The following is a 25923-nucleotide window of genomic DNA, read 5'->3' as shown; positions in this document are numbered from 1 at the left end:
TTTCGATGCTACTTCAACCGGCGGAAACAATCACAGGAGATCGTTATCGAAAGCAATTGATGTGTTTGAGACGATCACTGAAAGACAAACGACCACAATACAGCGATAGCCATGAAAAGGTGATTTTGCAGCATGACAGTGCTCGACCCCTTGTCGCAAAACCCGCCAAAACATACCTGGAAACCTTGAAATGGGAAGTCCTACACATTCCTCCCCCCCCCCCCACCCTAGCTATATTATCCAGACATTGTTCCCTTTGGCTACCAACTTTTTAGTTCAATGGCACACGACCTGGGTGCCCAGCACTTCCTGTCATACGAACAATTGCAAAATTGGGTCAATGCATGGATCTTCTCGAAAGACGCCCAGTTCTTTCGTCACGGGATTCGTATGCTACCCGAAAGATGGAAGAAAATAGTGGCCAGCGATGGCCAGTACTTGGAAACGTAAATTTTTTGTAATATGCTCACAACCAAGCCTCGAAGAACGAGATAAAACGGCGGAATCAGAGTTGTAGCCCCAGTATTTCGTGTTATCACATTAAAATATTGTTGCAGGATATCTTTACTGTAGCGAAATTTAATTAAAAAGAACCTGTGAATTAAAGAAAGTATTTCCCTTTTTAAACCTAATAATCTTTGTTTTGCCAAGAAGCGGCCATGTCTGAACTGAACGTAATGTTCTTAGTTTTTACATTAATACAACATAAATTAATATATCGACTTTCTTTTCCTTAATAATTATGGTGTGAGTCTTTGGGTCTAGTGCAGCAGGGGATACAACCCGTCGGCTTTGAACAATGACGTCACAAGTCGCCAGAGACCATGTATTAGAAAGATGAAAGAGCTGAGGAGAATGTTGAGAAACAAAGGAATGCGAGAGAGATAAACATTGATCTTGTCAAAAGCCGAGAAGCGATTCTTCTTAGTGTTGTAGCTCCCTTCAGTAGCTAATAAGTGTTTTTTGGCTTTTTTAAAAGAAAATCTTACGAGATAGAATAAACTGATCCTACTTTATTAAGCAATAGTGTTTTTAGGCTTAAAAAAAACTCACGAGATAGAATAAACTGATCCTACTTAATTAAGCAGTATCTTGTCAAAAGCCGAGAAGCGATTCTTCTTAGTGTTGTAGCTCCCTTCAGTAGCTGATAAGTGTTTTCTGGCTTAAAAAAAAAATCTCACGAGATAGAATAAACTGATCCTACTTACGAATAGGTGGAAATACACGTACTTTACATTTGCAACCTGTTTCATTTTATATGTTTTGATAGTTTATTTAACCTTTGATTTCACTTGTCTTTTTCTGTTATGTTTTAGTTTAGTTTTTTATTGATTGCTTAATAAAGTAGGATCAGTTTATTCTATCTCGTGAGATTTTTTTTAAAAAAGCCAAAAAACACTTATCAGCTACTGAAGCATCTGTATCTAATATCAAGCGATCGCTTTTAGATTCACATTCAATTATTTTAATGATAGCGCTTATTAGAACACAGAACTGCTTTATTATCTATGCCTCGAAGTGAAGACATTACTATCTATGACTAAGGAATGACGTCATTGTTCAAAGCCGACGGGTTGTATCCCCTGCTGCACTAGACCCGAGTCTTTTAAAGTATCCGTTGGTGATGGAACGCAATGAAATTATAATGAAATTATTCCTACGCTAGATGCCTGCCAAGAATGATCGATTGTTCGATCGTTCTTCTTGCTTATTCAGCGTGCTGAAAACCTTACAAATAATATTTTTACTTCTGCATGAAGGTCACTAGGCAAATGAAAGAAAAGTGCACAAATCTGCATATGTTACCATATATTATTTAAATTTCAGAACTTACAGTGCGAAATGGCCACCGTAGCATACGTTATCTTCAAGACTAGAACAAAGGGTGAGTAATAACACTGGTCTTTTTGGTTTCTTGAGATAGCGAGTAAAAGAACAATTAGTTACCATGAAGATTCTATACAATTATCTTATAGAGTCTGTCGGGTGCAGCTAAACTGGTGGCTGTCGCACTTTTGCATAACGTGATTCAGAAGAATAAAGACCTTCAGTTCAGCGACAATAACTTTATTGCGAGCGCGTATCTGACGACGCCCGGCATGCATGGACCGATCGGAGTTACAAAATTTGCTTCCGGCCTCTACAGAAGGATCCTTAATCCTGGGAAAACTTCCATAGTTATTACAGAGAAAACAGTACTCGACCACACAAGCCAGGAGGCACGGAACTACAAATTAACTCAAAAAACAAGGAATGATAATAATAAACAGAACGTATATAAAAGCTAGTAAACACAGCGCCTCTAGAGGCTGGGCGCGGAACTACACAGACGTCGTGTACAGTAATTACGACCGCACAGCACTGCACTGACACACGCGCACAGCACACACACGCACACACTGGCGAGCTTGAATTAGCGCGCGGCAGCGTCGCTACAAGTCTATTTGTACCATTATCATTTCATTTCATTAAACATTACCATTATGACAGCTAAATGCATGCGCATTTTCAGAGTTTTTCAATTTTGATTTTACTTCCTTTTGTGTCCGACTTGTCGTCCAGCGATTTCATATTCTGTACCGCATATCAGTACATCTCGAGATATCAAATCGGTCTAAATGTGGTTGCTTGTATCTTCTGAGCTTAGTGCATTGGCACAGTATACATGTCTGCGCCCCTGTGTTTCAGTCCTACTTAATGTCGACCACACAAAGCATTCCATTATGAGATGAGCTGTGAGTGTGATACCATGGTGGGAGAGAGTATTGGGACAAAGTATATATGGCCCCAAAGTACCATTATCCGAGAGGGCGGCGATGACGTCATCAAAGATGGTGGCCATGAGTCAGCTGATGACGCAAGTACTGTTATCTGAGATGGTGGATCTTGGCGAGAAGTTTGAATTTTGGTGGGAAAATGCCACGCCCCCCTCCCCCAGAAAAATGGCAGGAAGTTAAAATTCCAAGACGATAACGCACCACACCCGGTTATCTTAACTAAGCAAAGATAGCTCACTTAGCCTACCTCCACGAACCTAAGTCAACCGACGGTCATTCGCCTAGAGTATAGGTGATCAAACTTTAAAGTTTCCTCTGCGGTGTCTGTATATTTAATAGGCGGCAGTAGCAGCAACAGATTGAGAAATTCGGTGAAGGATGAGGTATACCGTTAGGAATGCTTAGATGGCTGCATGCTGCGCTATTCTGGGAAGCATTGTGGAATCTCTATCTCCACTCTGGAGGCCCACCGCAGGTTTGTGTCATCGCGTCAGCATCAATGTCTACATGACTTCTAAATAGAATGATCTTTTATAGTTCGTAATTTTTCTATGTTTGGGGGGGGGGGGGGTGTAGAATAGCGATGATAGCGTGTTACGCTGATTGAATTGAATGGACATGGATCTGTAGTACTTGTATCTAGTGTGGGGGCGTGCCACATTGCGCGCATTTTCACCGAATGGTCAAAACGTACTCCTGTTGTACTAACTCAGGTCGTTCTGTTTCTACACGGGTTGCAGAAGGTGGCGGATATGTCTTTCCCCCTACTTCCGCTCAGTTCCGACTTAAATTGTACCGATGACATGCGCGAAGCTGTAGAAATGGGAGCAGTTGCAAGATGCGTAGGGGTTGACTAAAACCACTTTGGAATTTTACTATAGTAGCTAGGTTCGGGAAAGGTGACTCGTTTAGAGATATGGGAGTGCCAGAAATATGATTCACTTGTGGATGTGATCCGATGCAGGTATGTGCTTGAATGGAGAGACCTGATTCCAAATCTTTGACATAATTTTAAGTGGATAGCGTAACACTAGAGATCTGAGAAGCTAGTGTACATTTTTCTTCTTATGACCTCAATCGGCACATCATCTACTACTACTGATTGGGTTCGTTCTCAATCAGTCATCGCCTATAACTCGGTGGATATATTGCGGAACCTCTGATATGATCTCGAGACAGAATGCGCTAGAAATACTATAGAATTTTCTAGTTGGGTTGGTGTGAGGGAGTTGCAAATAACACTTACATACTAGGTTCATTAGCCAAATCACTTTGAAAATGCGGTAATTTTATCCCGAGGGTGCATGGTGGGCTTACACACACCTACGATCACCGTCACCGTATTTTTCCAGAAAAAAAAAAACAATTCATTCAAAGGTAATGTCGTAAAACGTTTCGTAAAGCGGATATTGCTTTTAACCTGGATAGTTGTGTGCAATTGTAGAACCAAGATCGCTTGTGACAGTAACATATGCTAGTTGCTGCGATCGGGCTTTTCTTTAACATCCAGCCGATTGTATCTCTCTGTCTAAGATACAGTGGTAGCACTTGCAAGAAAAACATAAGAGACATGCCCACCCATGGTTGATTTTTGGTCAGTATTATTTCGTATCGTAGGCAATCAGTTATTGACTAAGTATTGAACTTAGTAGTAGTGGTGGGTGCACGAAATGTTCGCATTTGAGCATCAGGTTTATAAAGTATGTGTTTGTGGTATGGAAATGACTATGTCCAGTCGTAAGGAGGGTATGCATTTGACTTGGAGTACTGTGATAGCAAAGAGAAGAGTGTGTCAAGTCATAAGAAAGGTAGTCACATTTCTGTTTCCAGAGACACTGCCAACGCAGGGTGTATTCCCAATACTTTGCTCATTGGCAAATGCTGTTCAATTCGGACTGGGATCGTAACATTTAATTGTAAGTATAATGATAAAAGATACAGAGTGTTTCAAAAATGACCGGTATATTTGAAATGGCAATAAAAACTAAACGAGCAGCGATAGAAATACACCGTTTGTTGCAATATGCTTGAGACAACAGTACATTTTCAGGCAGACAAACTTTCGAAATTACAGTAGTTACAATTTTCAACAACAGATGGCGCTGCGGTCTGGGAAACTCTATAGTACGATATTTTCCACATATCCACCATGCGTAGCAATAATATGGCGTAGTCTCTGAATGAAATTACCCGAAACCTTTGACAACGTGCCTGGCGGAATGGCTTCACATGCAGATGAGATGTACTGCCTCAGCTGTTCAATTGTTTCTGGATTCTGGCGGTACACCTGGTCTTTCAAGTGTCCCCACAGAAAGAAGTCACAGGGGTTCATGTCTGGCGAATAGGGAGGCCAATCCACGCCGCCTCCTGTATGTTTCAGATAGCCCAAAGCAACCACACGATCATCGAAATATTCATTCAGGAAATTAAAGACGTCGGCCGTGCGATGTGGCCGGGCACCATCTTGCATAAACCACGAGGTGTTCGCAGTGTCGTCTAAGGCAGTTTGTACCGCCACAAATTCACGAAGAATGTCCAGATAGCGTGATGCAGTAATCGTTTCGGATCTGAAAAATGGGCCAATGATTCCTTTGGAAGAAATGGCGGCCCAGACCAGTACTTTTTGAGGATGCAGGGACGATGGGACTGCAACATGGGGCTTTTCGGTTCCCCATATGAGCCAGTTCTGTTTATTGACGAAGCCGTCCAGGTAAAAATAAGCTTCGTCAGTAAACCAAATGCTGCCCACATGCATATCGCCGTCATCAATCCTGTGCACTATATCGTTAGCGAATGTCTCTCGTACAGCAATGGTAGCGGCGCTGAGGGGTTGCCACGTTTGAATTTTTTTTGGATAGAGGTGTAAACTCTGGCGCATGAGACGATACGTGGACGTTGGCGTCATTTGGACCGCAGCTGCAAACGGCGAACGGAAACCCGAGGCCGCTGTTGGATCACCTGCTGCACTAGCTGCGCGTTGCCCTCTGTGGTTGCCGTACGCCCGTTGCCCTACCTTTCCAGCACGTTCATCCGTCACGTTCCCAGTCCGTTGAAATTTTTCAAACAGATCCTTTATTGTATCGCTTTTCGGTCCTTTGGTTACATTAAACCTCGTCTTGTTGCAACAACACTGTGTTCTAGGCGGTGGAATTCCAACACCAGAAAAATCCTCTGTTCTAAGGAATAAACCATGTTGTCTACAGCACACTTGCACGTTGTGAACAGCACACGCTTACAGCAGAAAGACGACGTACAGAATGACGCAGCCACAGACTGCGTTGTCTTCTATATCTTTCACATCACTTGCAGCGCCATCTGTTGTTGAAAATTGTAACTACTGTAATTTCGAAAGTTTGTCCGCCTGAAAATGTACTGTTGTCCCAAGCATATTGCAACAAACGGTGTATTTCTATCGCTGCTCGTTTAGTTTTTATTGCCGTTTCAAATATACCGGTCATTTTTGAAACACCCTGTAAATGTGGCTGGTTTTCTGGAATAATTCGTGTATGCATGACCTGTGGTGGGAATGATTCACGTTTCCCATTCACTGCAGCAGGTGTCCGAATGCAGAGGCATGTTGGATTGTAGGAATGTATCTAAGTTAACTTTGTCCTCGTCTAGACGATCGAATAGCGAACTAATACTTAGTATGTGTTGGGTGGCTTTCGTGATCAAGTGGAAATTTGACAAGATTGTGTATGGAGATGAGTTTGTGCTGGACTGTTATTCGCTCCCATGTAAATTGTTCGGTTGACTGTTTCTGGACATTTCGTGCTTTCATTTAGTTGAGAGAAGATCGATTGTGCTGTGTAGAAGACACATTTGCCTGTTCTCTAGACATTGGCTTGTAAATTATATACCTACTTCGGTATTCGAGAGTGGAAATATGAGTTTCCTCTATTTGTTTCTAATTACTCAGTGGTTTACAGCATGCTGCACCTCGCTAAAGTTTGTAGTTTGTAGAGAAATAATTTCCAGTCTATATGTTAGCAATTATGTTGGGCTAGCGATCGGTAGGATGGCGCCTAGTGCTTGATATCGAGAAGTACCGTGAAAATGGTATAATATTACGGGGAAAATACGTGTGTTCTTGTAATCCCGGAGTCTGGAGATGTGCGTAGAAAAGTGTGCAAGCATGGGGCAAAAATAGTAACGCGTTTGTGCCGAGCGGAAACGAGAGCACGTTAGTACACATTACAGAAAAGGCTGTCGGTGATTCCGTAGGACTGAGAAGCATCGTGACATATAGCCGGTAACAGTGTAGGCATACGATAATTTTTTTGGGTGCTGTACATATATAAGAAATAAACGCACTGTTTGTGTAAAATGTGTATATATTGTATTGTAAAGTTACTGTGGCTTACAGTAAATATAAATCAAATAAATAAAGACAGCATGCACAGTAATTCACAACAACAATCAGTTTAGACATGTGGCACGCAGAATAGTTAGTCACACCACTGTGTTGCTGTGCCGATAGCACTTCAGTGATCTGATTACCTTAGCATAAAATCGTCCAACATCACACAACGAAAATAATATCATCTTGCACTGGATCAGAAGTGGACAGCAGATTGCTGAATTCATATCAGGTGACTGCAAGATTCTTCGTAGAGATTTGATTGGCATTTTACTTTTTTTTATCCTTTTCTACACATCCTAACATTGTGCTAGTTTGTTTGTGCCTTTAGTTTCCATCATATGAGTGTAAGAGTGTTCCATACTTTCTTATGTACTCATTAACGCAATGACCTGTTAGTAACTGAGTTCAATATATCACAGATTATCACTACATATTACTCACTGTACATGCTTTCATGTCACCCATACGGATCTCAACACTTTTAGTAACTCAAAACACAGGTAAAATATTTATAGAACTTACTGTATACATGCTTCTGTAGAAATTATATCAATATTCCATTACAGAAATAAGTTTGTAGTCAATGAAATAGTTATCCTTTAACGACCCTGACTGTAGGGGCACCACCGTTTAGGATAGGGAAATTTAGTTTTGTGCAGTATTCTGAGCACAAGTTACAGCCAGGTGCGGGCCAGATTGCAGTGAGTTATGCATACCAACAGTTACGAAGTAGAATAGAGGCCACAGGGCTGTCAAATTGCTGAAAGAGTATACGTAGCGGTTTGGCATGTCGCAAATCACAGGCAGAAGGGGCCCACTGGCCAACGTAGAGGGATGCGAAGTGGCGCATATGGCAAAACAGAGGCGCACAGCCATGTATAAATAGGTGCGGGTTTCTAACAAGATTCAGTTCAAGTGTGGTATCTCTCCTGGATGGCAGGGCATGTCACACCACCAGCTACACACAGCAGCAATGTAGTGCCAGCATTCCATTCCATGGCAGGTCGCTGGTTCGACCCTCTGAGGCTGACGCAGGGTCCGTAGCCAGCGAGCAGCGGGCCCTCCAGGGCTCGCTACCCCGGGCAGGTGTCCTATCCTCCAACACACGCCGGAGGCATCTCGAGGCGAGGGCCGCAGATTCGGAAGCCGGGTCGCGGGCGATTGTTGTCTGCACAATCTTAGCCACGCCGGCGAGTAGCACGCAGCTGGCCGCCTGCAGCTCACACCAAGCGGCGCTGAGTCAGCAGGGACTCAGACCGCTGAGTCAACTGCCGGCATCCTGACGACGCTGCAACTCGCTGCTGTACAAGGCCGACACACAGCAGTGCGCGCACGGGTCGCTGAGGCAGCCATTCCGCGCCAAGCCGTTTCACAGACAGCGATTAGTGAATAAGAAGCAAGGAGGAGTAATCAGAGAGAAAGTCACATCAATGGACGCATAACAGAAAAGTAGACACGCACTGTGTTAACATGCGCTCCCAAAACCAGATTTCGAAAACCGATTTTACAATATCGTTTCCGATTGTTCATGCAAACAAACACTCCAAAATCGATTTCAGTAATTCGTTTCTATCTGCTGGTTCTCCACGTCCACAATCGATTTTCCCTCCCACATAAACGCACAATCGTTTTTGAAATGTATATCAGGTCACATAACACAAACCCTCCCAGGATTCGAGCGCCACTGCACTAGCGTGCATTAGGCTGGTATTACACTATCAAATTTCTATGTCAAAGATTTGATCAAAGATGTTATTCGTCAAATATATTTGACAAAGATTTTTGACGTGTCGCTAAAAATGGGTATTACACTGTCGTCATATTTTTCCTCAAAGTTCAAGATGGCTGACAACAACAACTTGTTATTAACCGCAGCAGTTGAACGTACCTGAGTGAAGCCGTGGGCTTAAATGCATTCAACAAAACTTGTTACATGACCCAAGTCGTACATCAATTACATAAGAATGGATGAGCATACATTTCTGTATGTGCTCAGTGAACGGTATCCTCATATGACAAAGCACAATACTCACTTAAGAACTGCTATATCTGCAGAAGACAGGCTCAGTCTTCGACCATAGAAATATCTATGGTCGAAGGGCTCACTGTAACACTCCGATTCCTTGCTACAGGAGAGAGTTAGGTTACGATAGGTTAGGTGAGGTTATCTTAGGTCAGTGTGCCTGACGTTTTAAAGCGCCTCATCAGCTTCATACGTCGCTATTAATTTTGTAGTTGTCGGTACATACGAACTGTATTTATTGGCAATGTTTATAAAAACACTACAGATGACAGAACGCCGCAGCGATGCTAGCGCTCCACTTGTTAACATGTCACACTGCAGTGAACAGAAGACAAGCGACTTCTTTGATCAAATCTACAGCGAGGCCATAGATTTGATCAAATGTTTGACGACATTTGACAAAGTTCCCTATTACACCATCAGATTTCTTTGCCAAAGGTATTGGACAAAGAAATTTGATAGTGTAATACCAGCCTTAGCGACATCGACCATGGAGGCGGTTTTATGAAGTTGATTGTGAAATGCTTTAATGCGACCTTTCGTTCTGGTCCTTTAAGGGTGAAGGCTAATTCACCCTAGCCGTCACGTCACTTCACCCCAAAATATTCCACAATGCCTTTCAAATGCAGTAAATTAATGAAGCCATTTTCATTAAATACCTTAAATTTTAATTGAGAATGTCAGATACAATGTAGGAGGAAAATGCATTATTTCATTACGATATCAGTAACATGAGAAAAACCACACAATGGACAAGGTAAACTGGTTCTGTTCATTCCTTATAAATATTGTTTGACGTGTTTGTATGTATATATCTTTCGCTAACAAGTATATGTCAGTATTTTTAAATATTGTTTTACTTTGTAGGCGACTCGCCTACAACAAATAATTGCATAGCCGTCCGGTATAATGAGTTAACAGAGTACTATTTACTCGTGAAAACTCACACTGAGAAGAAAACTAAAAACAACAGAGAAGTAACAAAAACTAGGAGATTCTGTAGTCTTACGGCAAAGATGAAAACAACACATGACCAAAAAAAACTCTATCGCACCTTTGATCTCACTTTGCACTAGACATGAAAAATATCACTGCCACACAGCCCCCCCCCCCCCCCCCGCCCTCTTATGTAGGCGACTCGCCTACAACAAATAATTGCATAGCCGTCCGGTATAATGAGTTAACGGAGTACTATTTATTCGTGAAAACTCACACTGAGAAAAAAACTAAAAACAACAGAGAAGTAACAAAAACTAGGAGATTCTATAGTCTTACGGCAAAGATAAAAACAACACATGACCAAAAAAAACTCTCGCGCACTTTTGATCTCACTTTGCACTAGACATGAAAAATATCACTGCCACAACTTCTAAGTAACTTGCCACCGAAATTTTTCAATAACATACGTCAGGAAATCTGCTTTGGCCATTAACAAACTTTATTGTTGTTGGTTCCTTAATTCCGATACTCTACTCCTGCTCCGTGTACCATTGACGTTAACTCATAACCTCACTTTCACCGATCATACTGGGTTAAGCGGATTGACGTGACGTGACCTGAAGAACAGTGTGACTTGGCCGTATGTCTGCGGAACGTGTGATTTATAGCAGTTACGTCATTTCTTAATACGCCCATACAATGTGTTGTCTTCCACTTCGCGAAGTTCACTGGTCAGAAACAACAATAAAGGACTGCTATACTTAATTTCTTAGTCTGCCCAAGTGCCCAATCCCGGATGAGAGGAGATAAAATTTGGTTGCGAACTTGGGAGAAGCAACTGTACCCTAGAAGAAACATTTTTGCTTTGAATTTTGTTGAATTTGCAAGGGAGGGTCGAAGAATTTCGAAGTAACTGTTGTCATGGAAACGTATGAACACAACAGCCAGTAGTTCTGTATGTTATTTAGGTGTAATTGATCACGTTGTTGGCCATGTTTGGAATTCAGATCAGAGATGGAGAATACACGAAAACTGTCTACGTAATGGTCTGTTGATTTTTGTTTCGTAAAATATTTGACCAAACCCACTGAGCTATAACTAGGAATGCACTCAGCGCGGCATTACAGGCCGTGCACTTTTGTTTGTTTCCTCGTTACTACTTACCTGCCATGATTACTAGTAGTTAAAGAAAGAAAAAAAAACATTTTATTGATTGTTGCCCCATGTCATTTGAATTTCGCAATGAATTTTTATCAGTTTGCCAATTGTGTTAGATCACACATACGAACACGCACAGGTGACAGGCACGAATTTTATTCTAAAGCTGTGCCGTGCAAAAGTACATTTCTTCTAAATGAGCTGAGGTAAGGGTGACATTTGTCAGCTGCCATCACTGATGAAGACATTTTTGTGTTCGAATTATTCTACCTGTTAGTAAATTTATTATTGTAATCTCTGTCAGATTTTTGTTGAATTCTTATTTTTATTAATTGACAGATAATACAGTTCCCTTCGTATCTTACTGCCAATACAAGTAGGAAGGGTATTTCAGACCGGTGGGAAAATTAAAATGCAACTGTAAAGAACAGTCTGGCCTTCGAAATATACTGTATTTTTCAAGACCCTTTAATTTACTTACTTGAAATGAAGACACCAGTTTTGTTATGGCTTCCTGACAACATAGCTAAAATATTTAAACAGAATTAGATTTATGTTGTGTGAAGTAGGGCTTACTTGGCAGATAGAACTTGTTCCACATTTTAAGGTTTGATATTGGGATGTAGTGTGAAAGGAATATATACTCTGTCATGCGATATTCCATAGGCATGCAGTTTGGTTAGAAGACGCTTGTGAGGAACGGTGTTGAAAGCCTTCAGAAAATATAAAAATATGGAATCAATTTGACATCCTCTGTCGTTAGCACTCATTACTTCATGAGTATATAGAGCTAGTTGTGTTTCACAAGAACAATGTTTTCTGAATCCGTGCTGATTATGTGGCAATAAATTGTATTCTTTGAAGTAATTCATGACGTTCGGATACAGTATATGTTCCAAAACCCTAATGCAAATCGACATTAGTGATATGGGTCTGTAATTCCACGGATTACTCCTATTTCCCTTTTTGGGTAACTGATTGGTATTCAGGAATATTTACTTCATCTTCTTTGGTGAAATAGTTTCAGAGAACCATGTTTAATAACTCTGATTTAGTGGCACTGTCATTAGTGACTTCACTATTGTTATCATGCAGTGAAGGTATTGATTGCCTCTTGCCACTGGTGTGCTCTATGTCTCAGCACGATGAAGGTAATTGGCATTCATAACAACAGTCCATGCCACAAGAGCAACAGACTCATGCTCTGCTCCCTTTATGCCTGTACTGCTTCGTTCAATATGAAGGGACCACATCTTCCAAGCTGGGCAATGTGTAATAGATGCCATAAGAAAGGACACATTGCTTCGTATGTAACTCTTTCCAAACCTGAGTGAGGATGAAACAAACATGGACGTGAACAGTGTGTCAGCAGTGACTTTCTCAAAGCAAGTGCATGTGTTTAACAAATCACTGAGAATGCAGGTGGACATACGTGCAGCAGTAACATTGGAGAATTCTCACACTTATATGGATTTGGGTTCTCTCTGTGTGACTCCATTGTCACAGAGGCTGTCCATTCTTGGACAGTTTTCTGCACCTATGACTTACAAGTCTATGGTTCATTCATAGGCATTCTTAGTTGTGGACAATGCTTACCCTGAAAATCTGTTTGGTTTGGATGCTTTTAAACTGTTTGGGTTCTCCATCAATGATTAAATGCATTTGGCTTCTGATCAAGTTGCATATCAACAGTGAGATGCTCTCTTTGCTGAATTTTCTTCTCTTTTTTTTCTTCAGGAATGAGTTGTGGAACACAATTTCATGCTCATATTATGATGAAACAGTCTGTCTGCCCCATTCTTTCCATGTCTGCCCGGTACTGGTAACTTAATAGGATCAAGTAAAAGCAGAAATATATTGTCTTCAATCCCTTGATGCCATTCAGCCTATTTCATTCAGTGAATGGTCAGCACCACTAGTGATAGTCAAAAAACCCACTGGTAAATTATACCTCTTGTGATTTTAATAAATCTATTAATGTACAGTCAGTCATTGATACCTATCCTGTGGTGCACCCTGACAAGCTGTTAGTGAAATTATCGAGGGGGGTGGCATTATTTTTCAAAGATTGACTTGATAGAGGCATATTTACATTTGCTGATGCCTTCTAGTTATCAGTACCCCATTTGGGCTTTATCACTACCAGCATTTATCTTTTGGTGTAGCAAGCACACTGGCTATTTTTCAGTGTTTTTTAGAGCAACTTCTTGCATCAGTTCCATGCTGCATAAACTATTTAGATAATACAGTAGTGTCTGATACCTCTACAGAGGAAAACTTGCAGAACATTCATGCTCTATTTTCTGTTTTACAGTCTGCAGGGTTAAAGTGCAGTATGGAGAAGACAGTGTATTTCGACCTTCCATTATTTGTTTGGTTTTTCAAGTGTCACATGCTGGCATTAAACCATTGCACCAGCATATTGATGCTATTGCGGCACTGCCACACCCCACATCAGTCAAGAACTTACAGGCAATTTTTAGGTAAAATTGCGTACCACCACAATTTCATACCACACGCTGCTACAGTGGCACAACCACTCCATGCACTATTACATAAAGAAGTTCCTTTCCACTGGTCCCCGGCATGTGACCTTTTATTCAAGTTCCCAGTCAGGCAGCAACAGCCGGCCGAGATAGACACAGCAACAGGGAAGTAACCGATTTGGTGACTTTTACGATTTCCTAACCAGGAGCGAATTTTATAATATCATTTGTGTGTTCAATAGTTTAGTTTCTTGAGTTTCTGTGTGTTAAGTTAATTTCTAATAGCCACATTTCCTGTGTTTTCTTTTTCATTGGAAAGTAAACCGCAAGGGCCGCAAGGAAGGCCTCATCAGTTAGTCTGAGAAACAGGTTCCAGGTGCTGTCTATGACTGACACTGTTGCTGAGCCAGATGCCATCGCCTGGCCTGTTTCGGAGGAAACCTCTCAGCCTGCAAAATCCGAACAATCACAGAGGATGGGATTATTGATAGTTGGGAGCTCCAACATTAGGCGTGTTATGGGATCCCTTGGGGACATGGCTGCCAGGAAGGGGAAGAAAGCCAGTGTGCACTCTGTGTGTATAGCGGGTGGAGCCATTCCAGATGACCAGTGGTGATCCATGAATTCTTGGTTTGAACCCTTTAAATCTATTTTGGAAAAATATTTTCAAATATTAGTGCCACTTCATTGCTTAACAAATTGTACTTGGGCATGGCATTGTTTTCATCATTAACAAGCCTCCAGTCTACTTCTTAAAGACATGATTTAAAAGTTTGAATAGTTTCCTCATTTATTTTTTAACTATTTTCCAATAGCTATCAGTCAGATTGTCACAAATATTTATGTCATGTACATCATTTAGAGTGTGCTTTTTCCATCATAACCAGAGAACTTAGTGAAAAGCAATGTAGGCTCTTTTTGTCTGTATTTCTCACTGTAGTATCAGCTAGTGTACTAGGATAGAAGTGATGTATTGCCCTAGAGGTACCACACCCTACATTAACACACTTTTTCCTTGCATGACCAGCATCTATGCTCGTTCAACTCATCCCAAAAGCCTCATTTATCACCAAAATAATTTCTCTTGTGAAAACTTATGACATGACTCATGGGAGTCTTGTTCCTACTCCTCACATCATGTATCTGTTTTGACACAAACAATTACAACATAGTAGTAAGTTCTGCCAGAGTGTGGGCAATGTACGGCCGTTAACTTTGAGCATGGCTTGCTATTGTCAGTAGGAAGTGGCTGTACATTATCTTTCTGTAGCTCAACAGCACAACATAATGATATGTATACCAAAACCTGATGCTACCAGTGAGACACATTAACAAATAGTTTAATAAAAGATGAACTGTGACTGGATCTTTTGTTGAAACCCCAAGGACAATAATACTGCTTAAAAAAGATTGATTTTAACTTTGATGTAAATGCCTTTCATTTTTCAGAAATGCGAAGTGCATGTGGATGGTAGCCACATACAAGTAACTCATTGAATAACTGTCCAGTATCTATCAACATTGAAAAAATTGGGATTAGTTTGTGCAGACATGTCATTTGTACCCAGCAGCATGCACTAGTTGATAAAGTATATCAGCGCAATAAACTCTTGAAAACCTGAACCAACCCTTAATGTTGACTGGCATGGTCTATTGATTTCTAGCAAATCTAAATTTTGTAGCCATGAGTGCTATTCAAACTGAAGCAGTTCAAGTCCATCACAATATGAATCTGTTAAACCACAAGTCTTTACTGGTTCACAACTGCAATGACCTACCATGGAAACTAAAGTAATTCATGCAAGATCTCTTCATTAATTTGGCCAGCTTGAAATCGGAGTCCTGAGATTTAGAAGTTATCATCCCACTACATGAAAGTATCATTCATAGCATACACCCAGACCATAACTTTACTGACTCAAAAAAAAACCTCTAGATGTAAGACGACAGATGCAAGATCAAAGACCGCGAGCTCTGCCCTGGACACTTATTTAAAGGTTTGGTCACATGTCGAGTCCTCAATTCAGTGCAGGCGGTTTCCTCCTGATCATCATTCTTAATTTTCACAATAATTGCATATAAATACATACGAGAAAATGTACAGAAAATCTTTTTTGGTCTGTTTGCAATCTCCTAATAAAATCATTTATGCATTGATTATAATTAAATATATATCAAATGTTATTGGAATATCAAAGAAGAAGCTCATGCTGGTAAGAGCATTTGTATCTCTATGAAGGATTGTTATTATATTTTTTTAAATCAAAAATAATCTGTTCATTTTATTTTTGATGTTATCCACTTTCATCTGGTGTACCTTAAGTGTGACTTTCATGATGCTTTCAGTCACTAGTTATTATAAAAAAATAATGGTAATAATGTTAATACCTTTTTAACTATTAAAGCTTCAGGCATAGACTTATGTCCAGTGAGCTCATCTCATTGTTACACTTCCAAAGCTGTCATTGGTTTCTTTCTAGTATGCTTTAAGGCATTTCTCTTCATTAAAATTATATTAGTGACAATACCCCAGGTCACAGGCCCCTCCATATTAGCTCATCCCCTGATCATGCTGCCAGAACACATCTCTTTCCGCCTGGGAAACCTTGATGACTGCTGGGCCTCATGGCTGGTTAGATGCCTTGACCTATATTCAGTTTGCCTGTCACAGTCCATCTCACAACTGGCCACCCCAACAAACATTCACACCAGTCCACAGCCGACCTGTCAGATTCAGTCTGCCCTAAGGCAGTCAAAGCAGTTGCTTATAATATTTAAAAAAATGTAAAATTACAAGGAGACTGGCCAGCCATATGGTTAAATGATGATGGCGTCCTCTGGGTAAAATATTCCGGAGGTAAAATAGTCCCCCATTCAGATCTCTAGGTGTGGACTACTCAGGACGACGTCGTTATCAGGAGAAGGGAAACTGGCATTCTACAGATCGGAGTGTGGAATGTCAGATCCCTTAATCGGGCAGGTATGTTAGAAAATTTAAAAAGGGAAATGGATAGTTTAAAGTTAGATATAGTGGGAATTAGTTAAGTTCGGTGGCAGGAGGAACAAGAATTTTGGTCAGGTGAATACAGGGTTATAAATACAAAATGAAATAGAGGTAATGCACGAATAGGTTTAATAATGAATAAAAAAAAAAAAGGAACGTGGGTAAGCTACTATGAACAGCATAGTGAATGCATTGTTGTAGCCGAGATAGACACGAAGCCCACACCTACCACAGTAGTACAAGTTTATATACAATTAGCTCCACATATGATGAAGAGATTGAAGAAATGTATGATGAGATAAAAGAAATTATTCCGATACTGAAGGGAGACGAACATTTAATAGTCATGGAGGACTGGAATTCAATAATAGGAAAAGGAAGAGAAGGAAAAGTAGTGGATGAATATGGAATGGGGGGTAAGGAATGAAAGAGGAAGCCACCTAGTACAATTTTCAGAGCATAACTTAATCATAGCTAAGAGAAGATTAGTACAGCTGATTCATGAAAGTGTATGGGGTGGATCTCAGGCTACACATGGTCAAATATCTGTTGTCATAGGTAGGAAAAGTAGGTCTTTTTTAGGATAAATCCAGACAACAGGTTCCCCTGCCTAAAGAGTATCTCCAGCAGTTTAAAAAATACTGTAACAAGCACTCACAACACAGATTTTAACACTTCAAATGTCACATATACCAGATTTCACAAAGAAAAACAAACCATTGGAAACAGTAACATTGGGAATTTCACAGACTTAACAATCCTCCATCAAAACATTAAATCAATAAAAAATAAAATACAACTATTAGAAGTTGAGCTACAATCTTTGAACTGCACAGTAGTTTGTATTATTGAGCACTGGTGTAGAGACACAGAAATCCAACATGTAGTATTATCATTGTATGAAAAGGCAAACTCTTACTACAGAACTACTTCAAGGGGTGGAGGATCATGCATTTATATCAGAAAAGGAACACAGTTCAAATCAAGACATGACCTCAGTACAGTAAGTGAAGACAAACACTTTGAAATATCAGCTATTGAATTAACAGGGCTTGATATCACCAAGAAATTAATCATTTTGTGTGTGTATAGATCAGTGGTAGTGTGGACACTTTTTTCAATATATTAGCAGAAGTTCTAGATAAAGTCTCAGGTACAAAGGTCAACATAATTCTGTGTGGGGACATTAAAATCAACACTAATATCATAAATAAATCCAGCAGCACCTTCATAAACATCCTTCAAAGTTTTGGAATGTCCTTATTGGTCAATAGTGCAACAAGGGTTACTACAACAACTGCATCAGTAATTGACCATGTGGCCACAAATATGGACAGGGAAAAATGTGATGTAGCTGTAAAAGATCTCAGACTATCAGAGCATCTCTGTCAAATAACAACAGTAAAATAAGGCATCAAATCATTCCCTAAACTATAAACCTACAAACGACCTCTATCAGAAATCAAAATAAAGGATTTTTCAAAGGAACTAGAGAAACAAAGCTGGGATGAAGTGTATAAGGTAGCCAATGTGAATATAAAATTCTCTAAATTCTCCACATTGTTTAAATGAACTTTGGAAATGCATTTCCAAAAGTATGCATGTCTGTATCAACATCTCACAAAAACAGATGGATAACAGCAGGTATTAAGAAGTCCTCCCATACACTTAACCACCTCAGTTCCATGAAAAGGATTCACAATGATCCAGAATTCTTAAATTTCTATCATAGACACAAAAAGATCTATAAGAAGGTGCTGATTGCTGCAAAAAAGTCATTTAATGACAAAATAATATATAATGCTGAGAATAAAACCAAATCAGTCTGGGATGTTATAAAAAAGGAAACGGGGAGAGGCAAACAAATGCAGAATAACATACTGCTAAGGGAGGGGGGATAAGGTAATAACTGATCCACAACACTTAGCAAACTATGCAAACGAGCATTTTTCAAGTATTGCAGAGAAGTTGCAGCAAAAATTCCCCAAAACAAATATAACACCTGTAAATAATGTTGCACTAAATACAATGATGTTACTTTCAACCACAGAGAATGAAATCAATAAATATGTTCAAAAACTAAAAATTAAAAGACAGTAGGCTTAGAAGAAGTACCAGTGTGTGTACTGAAGCAATGCATAGGGATTATACGAGGCCCCTTAACGAATATAATAAATGAATCCTTCACATCAGGGACATTTCCAGAGCAGTTAAAACAGGCAAGAGTTGTACCTTTGCTTAAGAAAGGTAATGCAGAAGACATAGAAAATTACCGGCCCATTTTCCTGGTGTTAGCATTCTCAAAAATAATAGTAGCAATTATGAAAGACAGATTAATGAATTACCTGAACAAATACAACCTTTTAAGCGAATCAGAGTTTGGTTTCCAAAGTGGCAAAAATATGGAGTCAGCCATAGCAGAATTCACAAAAATTGTACTTGATGCTCTTGATAAAGATGAGTGTCACAGGCATATTTTTGGATCTTTCTAAGGCGTTTGACACAGTCGACCACAAGATTCTATGAGGTGCATTCAAGTTCTAAGGCCTCCAATTTTTTTTCTAATTAACTACTCACCCGAAATCGATGAAACTGGCGTTACTTCTTGACGTAATCGCCCTGCAGACGTACACATTTTTCACAAATAATAAGAATAATGATTATAAAATGTCTAACATTCCACATAACACCTTCACTTTATGTTTTTTCCTCTTTTTTTCTTTCTAGAAATACTTACCCCAAGCTATGCATAGTACGATACTAACACTTCTTCCTCTTTCTGAGCTTAATGTCTCACTCATTATGGAGGGATGCTGACTCAGTTTTTCAGGATAGCAAATGGGATGTTGTGGTACAGAAAATGGCCCAGAGATCACCAGTGTGTGTGTGTGTGTGTGTGTGTGTGTGTGTGTGTGTGTGTAGTGAGTGAAGTGTTACGAAACAATGTGTGTATAGTGTGTGCAGTGACTTATAGTGAGATATGAGTGAACAGTGTGGCATTACATTATTTAATAAGTTATTTGTAAAAAAAAAGTATTGTATATCAGGAGTAAATCTAATGATTGTCTCTAACTAGAAGTCTGTAAATATATGTGTATACGAATTATTTTATTTTAAACTGATCTAAACTTGTAAATACTTTGACATGTCCTATATCCTAGTAAAAAGATATCTACGGATGAATAAAGCTGCTACTACTACTAACACTTGGTTTAAGAATCATGAAAGAAGGTTATATATGTGGAAGAGGCCTGGAGACACTGGAAGGTTTCAGATAGATTACATAATGGTAAGAAAGAGATTTAGGAACCAGGTTTTAAATTGCAAGACATTTCCAGGGGCAGATGTGAACTCTGACCACAATCTGTTGGTCATGAGCTGTAGATTAAAACTGAAGAAACTACAAAAAGGTGGGAATTTAAGGAGATGGGACCTGGATAAACTGAAAGAACTAGGGGTTGTAGAGAGTTTCAGAGAGAGCATTTGGGAACAATTGACAAATATGGGGGAAAGAAATACAGTAGAATTAGAATAGGTAGCTTTGAGAGATGATATAGTGAAGGCAGCAGAGGAACAAGTAGGTAAAAAGACGGGGGTAAGTAGAAAACTGTGGGTAACAAAAAAGATATTGAATTTAATTGATGAAAGGAGAAAATATAAAAATTCAGTAAGTGAATCAGGCAAAAAGGAGATCAAACATCTCAAAAATGAGATTGACAGGAAGTGCAAAATGGCTAAGCAGGGATGGCTACAGGACAAATGTAAGGATGTAGAGGCATATATCACTAGAGGTAAGATAGATACTGCCTACAGAAAAATTAAAGATACCTTTGGAGAAAAGAGAACCACTTTTATGAATATCAAGAGCTCAGATGGAAAACAAGTTCTAAGCAAAGAAGGGAAAGCAGAAAGTTGGAAGGAGTATATAGGGGGTTTATACAAGGGCAATGTTCTTGAGGGCAATATTATAGAAATGGAAGAGGATGTAGAGGAAGATGAAATGGGAGATATGATACTGCGTGAAGAATTTGATGGAGCTCTGAAAAACCTAAGTCAAAACAAGTCCCCGGGAGTAGACAACATTCCATTAGAGCTACTGGTAGCCTTGGGAGAGCCAGCCATGACAAAACTCTTCCATCTGGTGAGCAAGATGTATGAGACAGGTGAAATACCTTCAGACTTCAAGAAGAATGTAATAATTCCAATCCCAAAGAAAGCAGGTGTTGACAGGTATGAAAATTACTGAACTATCAGCTTAATAAGTCACGGCTTCAAAATACTAACATGAATTCTTTACAGACGAATGGAAAACCAGGTAGAAGCTGACCTCAGGGAATATCAGTTCAGATTCCGTAGAACTGTTGGAACATTTGAAGCAGTACTGACCCTATGACTTATCTTATAAGATAGATTAAAAAAAGGGAAACCTATGTTTCTAGCGTTTGCAGACTTAGAGGAAGCTTTTGACAATGTTGACTGGAATACTCTCTTTCAGATTCTGAAGGTGGCAGGGGTGAGATATAGGGAGCAAAAGGCTATTTACAATTTGCACAGAAACCAGATGAAAGTTATAAGAGTTGAGGGTCATGAAAGAAAAGCAGTGGTTGGGAAGGGAATGAGACAGTGTTGTAGCCTATCCCCGACATTATTCAATCTGTATATTGAGCAAGCAGTAAAGGAGACAAAAGAAAAATTTGGATTAGGAATTAAAATCCATGTAGAAGAAATAAAAACTTGGATAGGTTTGCCGGTGACATTGTAATCCTGTCAGAGACAGCAAAGGACCTGGAAGAGCAGTTGAACAGGATGGACAGTGTCTTGAAAGGAGGATATATGATGAACATCAACAAAGCAAAACGAGTTGAATTAAATCAGGTGATGCTGTGGGAATTAGATTAGGAAATGAGACACTTAAAGTAGTGAATGAGTTTTGCTGTTTGGAAAGCAAAATAACTGATCATGACCAAAATGGAGAGGATATAAAATGTAGACTGGCAATAGCAAGGAAAGCGTTCCTGAAGAAGAGAAATTTTTTAACATCGAGTATAGATTTAAGTGTCAGGAAGTTGTTTTTGAAAGTATTTGTATGGAGGGTAATCCTGTATGGAAGTGAAACATGGATGATAAATAGTTTATATAAGAGAATAGAAGCTTTCAAAATGTGGCTCTACAGAAGAATGCTGAAAATTAGATAGGTGGATCACATAACTAATGAGGAGGTACTGAATATAATTGGGGAAAAGAGAAATTTGTGGCACAACCTGACTAGAAGAACTGATCGGTTGATGTTCTGAGGCATCAAGGGATCACCAACTTAGCACTGGCAGGCAGCATGGAGAATAAAAATCGTAGAGGGAGACCAAGAGACGAACACACTGAGCAGATTCAGAAGGATGTAGGTTGCAATAGGTACTTGGAGATGAAGAAGCTTGCACAGGATAGAGTAGCATGGAGAGCTGCATCAAACCATTCTCTGGACTGAAGACCACAACAACAACAACAACAATTTCAGACTTATTTCCATTAACTTTAATAGTTTACAGATTAACTGTTGTCCACTGAACTTTTATTATCAATTATGCATGCATGGTACTAGAAACAGTTAATCTGCAAACCAATTTCTCCTTCTATCTAAGGATTCCACGTATATGGTAATTTATCAGTGTACAACAATGAGACCTTAATTTTTTTACTTGTACTGCATTTTCTATCCAGCACTCCAGTAGATCACACATTATTTGCTGGCTCCCTGGTGTAAAAGATAAGTGAACCATTCAAAATGTTTTTACAGTCATGTCAAAAATGTTAGACAATATACAAAGAGGGCATTATATGAAACTGATTCGAAATCATGAAACAAAATGTAATTGTGGAAATTTCCTACTTTCCAGAACAGAGAAAAAATGAATAGAATAAGGTAAGCTGCTACTGTTGGTCCATTTTCAGCCTCAAAATAACTGTAAAGTATTGAGTTTTCCAAGCAGTTCTCTATTCTGCGTATCTTTCTTACTATGTGCTATAGTTCACATCTGTTTAGTTTTAGGCCTAGTGAGAATAAATACCTATATGGCCTGTCGTATGAGTCCTTTGCAAACTACTGCTACATCAAGTTTGCTATTGCTAATTCTAGAATTACACCAATAAAAATTATTCTAAAATAACACCAGTTAAAATTTATAATGTGATGTACAAAATTTTAGCCACTGCAAATAGACAAGTATGACATCCCCCGAAAAAATCAGAACATTTGACCCATCTATATTAGAATCAGTTATAGGATATGATGTGAGCATTTGGGATGTATTGCAGCTTGTAAAGTCAGCTTCGGTAGTCACAAGAGTTCAGAGAGTATGCCCATTGGACTTGAAAATTAGGTAACTGGGAGCCCTTTATTGGTTAGAGAAAAGCTGTGAAATGGAAGTACAAAGGATAGCTGGAACGGAGGCCAATATGAGAAAGCTAATACAGGCTGTGGCAAAATGAACGGAACACTTCAGGCACAACAGGAAAACAGATAAATTGCTCCCAAACTTCAGGGAGAGACTAAAAGTGAGATTTCTTCACTCATTGAGCAGACTGATACATTACCTGCCAATTGTGGCCCGTAAGCTTTACCTCTGAACAAAATCAAAATATAGATGAATGATAATTGTACCTGCTGCAATGTAGGCATCCAGAGCACACTTTATGGATTGCGGACTTTACAAATTTGGAGCTGGTAATGGTCATCAGGTATTAAGGATGCTGGATTGCAAAGGAGCACTGAAGAAAAAATCAGCCTGGTACATCTCAGACAGTACTGCATCTGCGGCATCTAGGAAGGCCAGGAATGGCTTTATAAGGGTTTCAACCACACATCAGGATGTTGCCATCTCTGTGTTAGAACTTCAAGTTTAACACATATATTTCGGAACGACACAACACATATAAGTCACAAAGTAAGTTGACAAGTAAGAAATGTGTACACATTGGCATTCGAATGAGCACTGAGTCCCAGTCTAGCGGCCGCTGCTCGGCTGGCCACTTAGGTGGCGCAGCTGCTGCATGGCTGGCAGACAGCGCCGCATGTAGAGGACGCGCGTAATTGCGCGGCGGCACTTTGAATGATCGGTGAGTCACAACACTTTTCCCCCCTTTGAAATTATTGCACTGGTCTTGATGGAGGTGTCCTGGAGATGGCTAACGTCCATAGGCGTTTGACTCGCCGTAAAGTCTCGAGGAGGAGGCTTCCCGTACGGACGGAAGTGTCCCCGATGATAACGGGTCGAGATGACAGGAGATGTAGGGGTCGAATCCGCTGGGGCCCCATGCACCAATCTGCCTGTTGCGGCCAGTCCAGTTGATATGACAGGAGACTTGGGCGATGTGTCGGCGTCCGTTGGAGGAGGAGGCGAGTAGATTTGCTCTGACAGAGGATGGTCCTCCGGTTCCTGCATGGGCACGTCTCCTGGTGGCGTCCGTTCTGGTGCTGGCATCGCGATGACAGTGAGAGGGCTGCGTTGTGAGTATTGAGAGATGCCAAGATCCCGAGCGTCAGGTAGAGCCAAAGGTGGTGTGGCGGCATTCGGAACAGGCGTTGCTGGCACCCGAGGCCGAAGCTGGCCCAAATGATGCACTGCAACACTCGTGTCCATCTGGATTTCATACAGGCGTCTGCCACGGTGTCTTAAGATGTGGCCCGGGCTCCATTTTGGCCGCCTGCCATATCCCCGTACCCAGACGAGGTCGTCGGTGGTGAACCGGCCAAGTGAAGGCACCCGCGGCTGTGAGGTGGAAGGCCGCAGAAGATGAAGTAGCGTGCGGGACTGTCGGCCATATAAGAGCTCAGCCGGGCTGTGGTCGCCCATGGGGGTGAAACGGTAAGACGCCAGAAACTGGAGAAGCGCATCAGCAGCAGCAGAAGAAGTCAGAAGTTTCCGCATCTGAGCCTTAAATGTGCGGACCAGTCATTCAGCCTCACCGTTGGATTGTGGATGGAACGGCGGGGCCGTGACATGCATAACACTGTGACGAGCACAAAAATCCGCAAATTCGGAAGAGGCAAATTGCGGACCATTATCAGTAACAAGAGTAGAGGGGAGGCCTTCCAAAGAGAAAATGTGGGCGAGAGCACTGGTGGTTGCCGCGGTGGTAGGTGACGTGCAACGGACAATGAAAGGAAAGTTAGAGTAGGCATCAATTACGAGGAGCCAATAAGTACCTAAAAAGGGTCCCGCAAAGTCAGCATGAATGCGCTCCCAGGGCTTCTCAGGTGAAGGCCACGGTGACAAAGATGACTTCGGGGCAGCGGCCTTGGACGCACAAGGGCCGCAGGCAGCGACCATGTATGCTATTTCAGAGTCGATGCCAGGCCAGTACACATGACGGCGCGCCAGAGATTTTGTGCGAGACACACCCCAGTGCCCTTGGTGAAGGAGGCGCAAGACCGAAGCACGCAAAGACGCAGGTACCACAACACGCAGCGAAGCATTGTCAGTGGAGAGGAGGATAACACCATTCCTAGCCGTGAGGCGGTAGCGCAAAGTGTAGTAGTTCTGTAACGGATCAGAAGTCTTAGCGGACGGGCGATCGGGCCAACCCTTCTGAATACAGCGTAAAACCCGGGAGAGGGTAGGGTCAGAACCCGTAGCAGCCGCCAGCCTGTCCCCAGTGATTTGGAACCCGTCCACAACCCACTGCTCGGTAACATCCAGGTGGAAACACAGAAGTTCGTCCCTATCAAATGCCTGATCAGGACCCATGGGAAGGCGAGACAGAGCATCAGCATTTGCTTGTTGAGCCGTTGGCTGGAAATGAATCTCATAATTGAAACAAGACAAGTAAAGAGCCCAACGCTGGAGGCGGTGTGCAGCCTTGTCGGAAAGTGACATTGATGGATGAAACAAGGAAACAAGTGGTGTGTGATCCGTAACAAGATGAAATTTTGAGCCATAGAGAAAAACACCAAGCTTATGAAGAGCATAAATGATGGCCAAAGCTTCTTTCTCAATTTGAGAATACTTTTGTTGGGCATCCGTGAGCGTTTTGGAGGCATAAGCAATGGGTTGTTCCGAACCGTCAGAAAAATGGTGTGCAAGGACTGCACCGACCCCGTATTGAGAGGCGTCTGTGGCAAGAACAAGATGTTGGCCAGGTCGATAAGTATCCAGGCACGGGGCCTGTTTCAGCATAGT

The 25923-nt window shown here is 40.9% G+C and overlaps 1 protein-coding gene across 3 annotated transcripts in view; it reads left to right on the top strand.

Moving 5' to 3' along the window:
* Positions 1-10696: 10696 nt before the first annotated feature.
* LOC126188158 (tetratricopeptide repeat protein 30A) overlaps positions 10697-25923 on the top strand; it is a 149082-nt gene continuing 133855 nt past the window's right edge. For 2 of the 3 annotated variants that reach the window (XM_049929669.1, XM_049929668.1), the window contains exon 1: positions 10697-11148. In XM_049929669.1, the coding sequence (XP_049785626.1) occupies positions 11095-11148 (54 nt within the window). In that variant the 5' untranslated portion in view covers positions 10697-11094. Of the gene's footprint in view, positions 11149-11182; positions 11467-25923 lie in introns of those variants that run through there. The other variant, XM_049929670.1, reaches the window with a different exon arrangement.

Source organism: Schistocerca cancellata, chromosome 5 (assembly GCF_023864275.1).
Source record: "Schistocerca cancellata isolate TAMUIC-IGC-003103 chromosome 5, iqSchCanc2.1, whole genome shotgun sequence".
In the NCBI taxonomy this organism is placed as follows: domain Eukaryota; kingdom Metazoa; phylum Arthropoda; class Insecta; order Orthoptera; family Acrididae; genus Schistocerca; species Schistocerca cancellata.
This window is presented reverse-complemented; position numbering and strand designations above follow the sequence as displayed.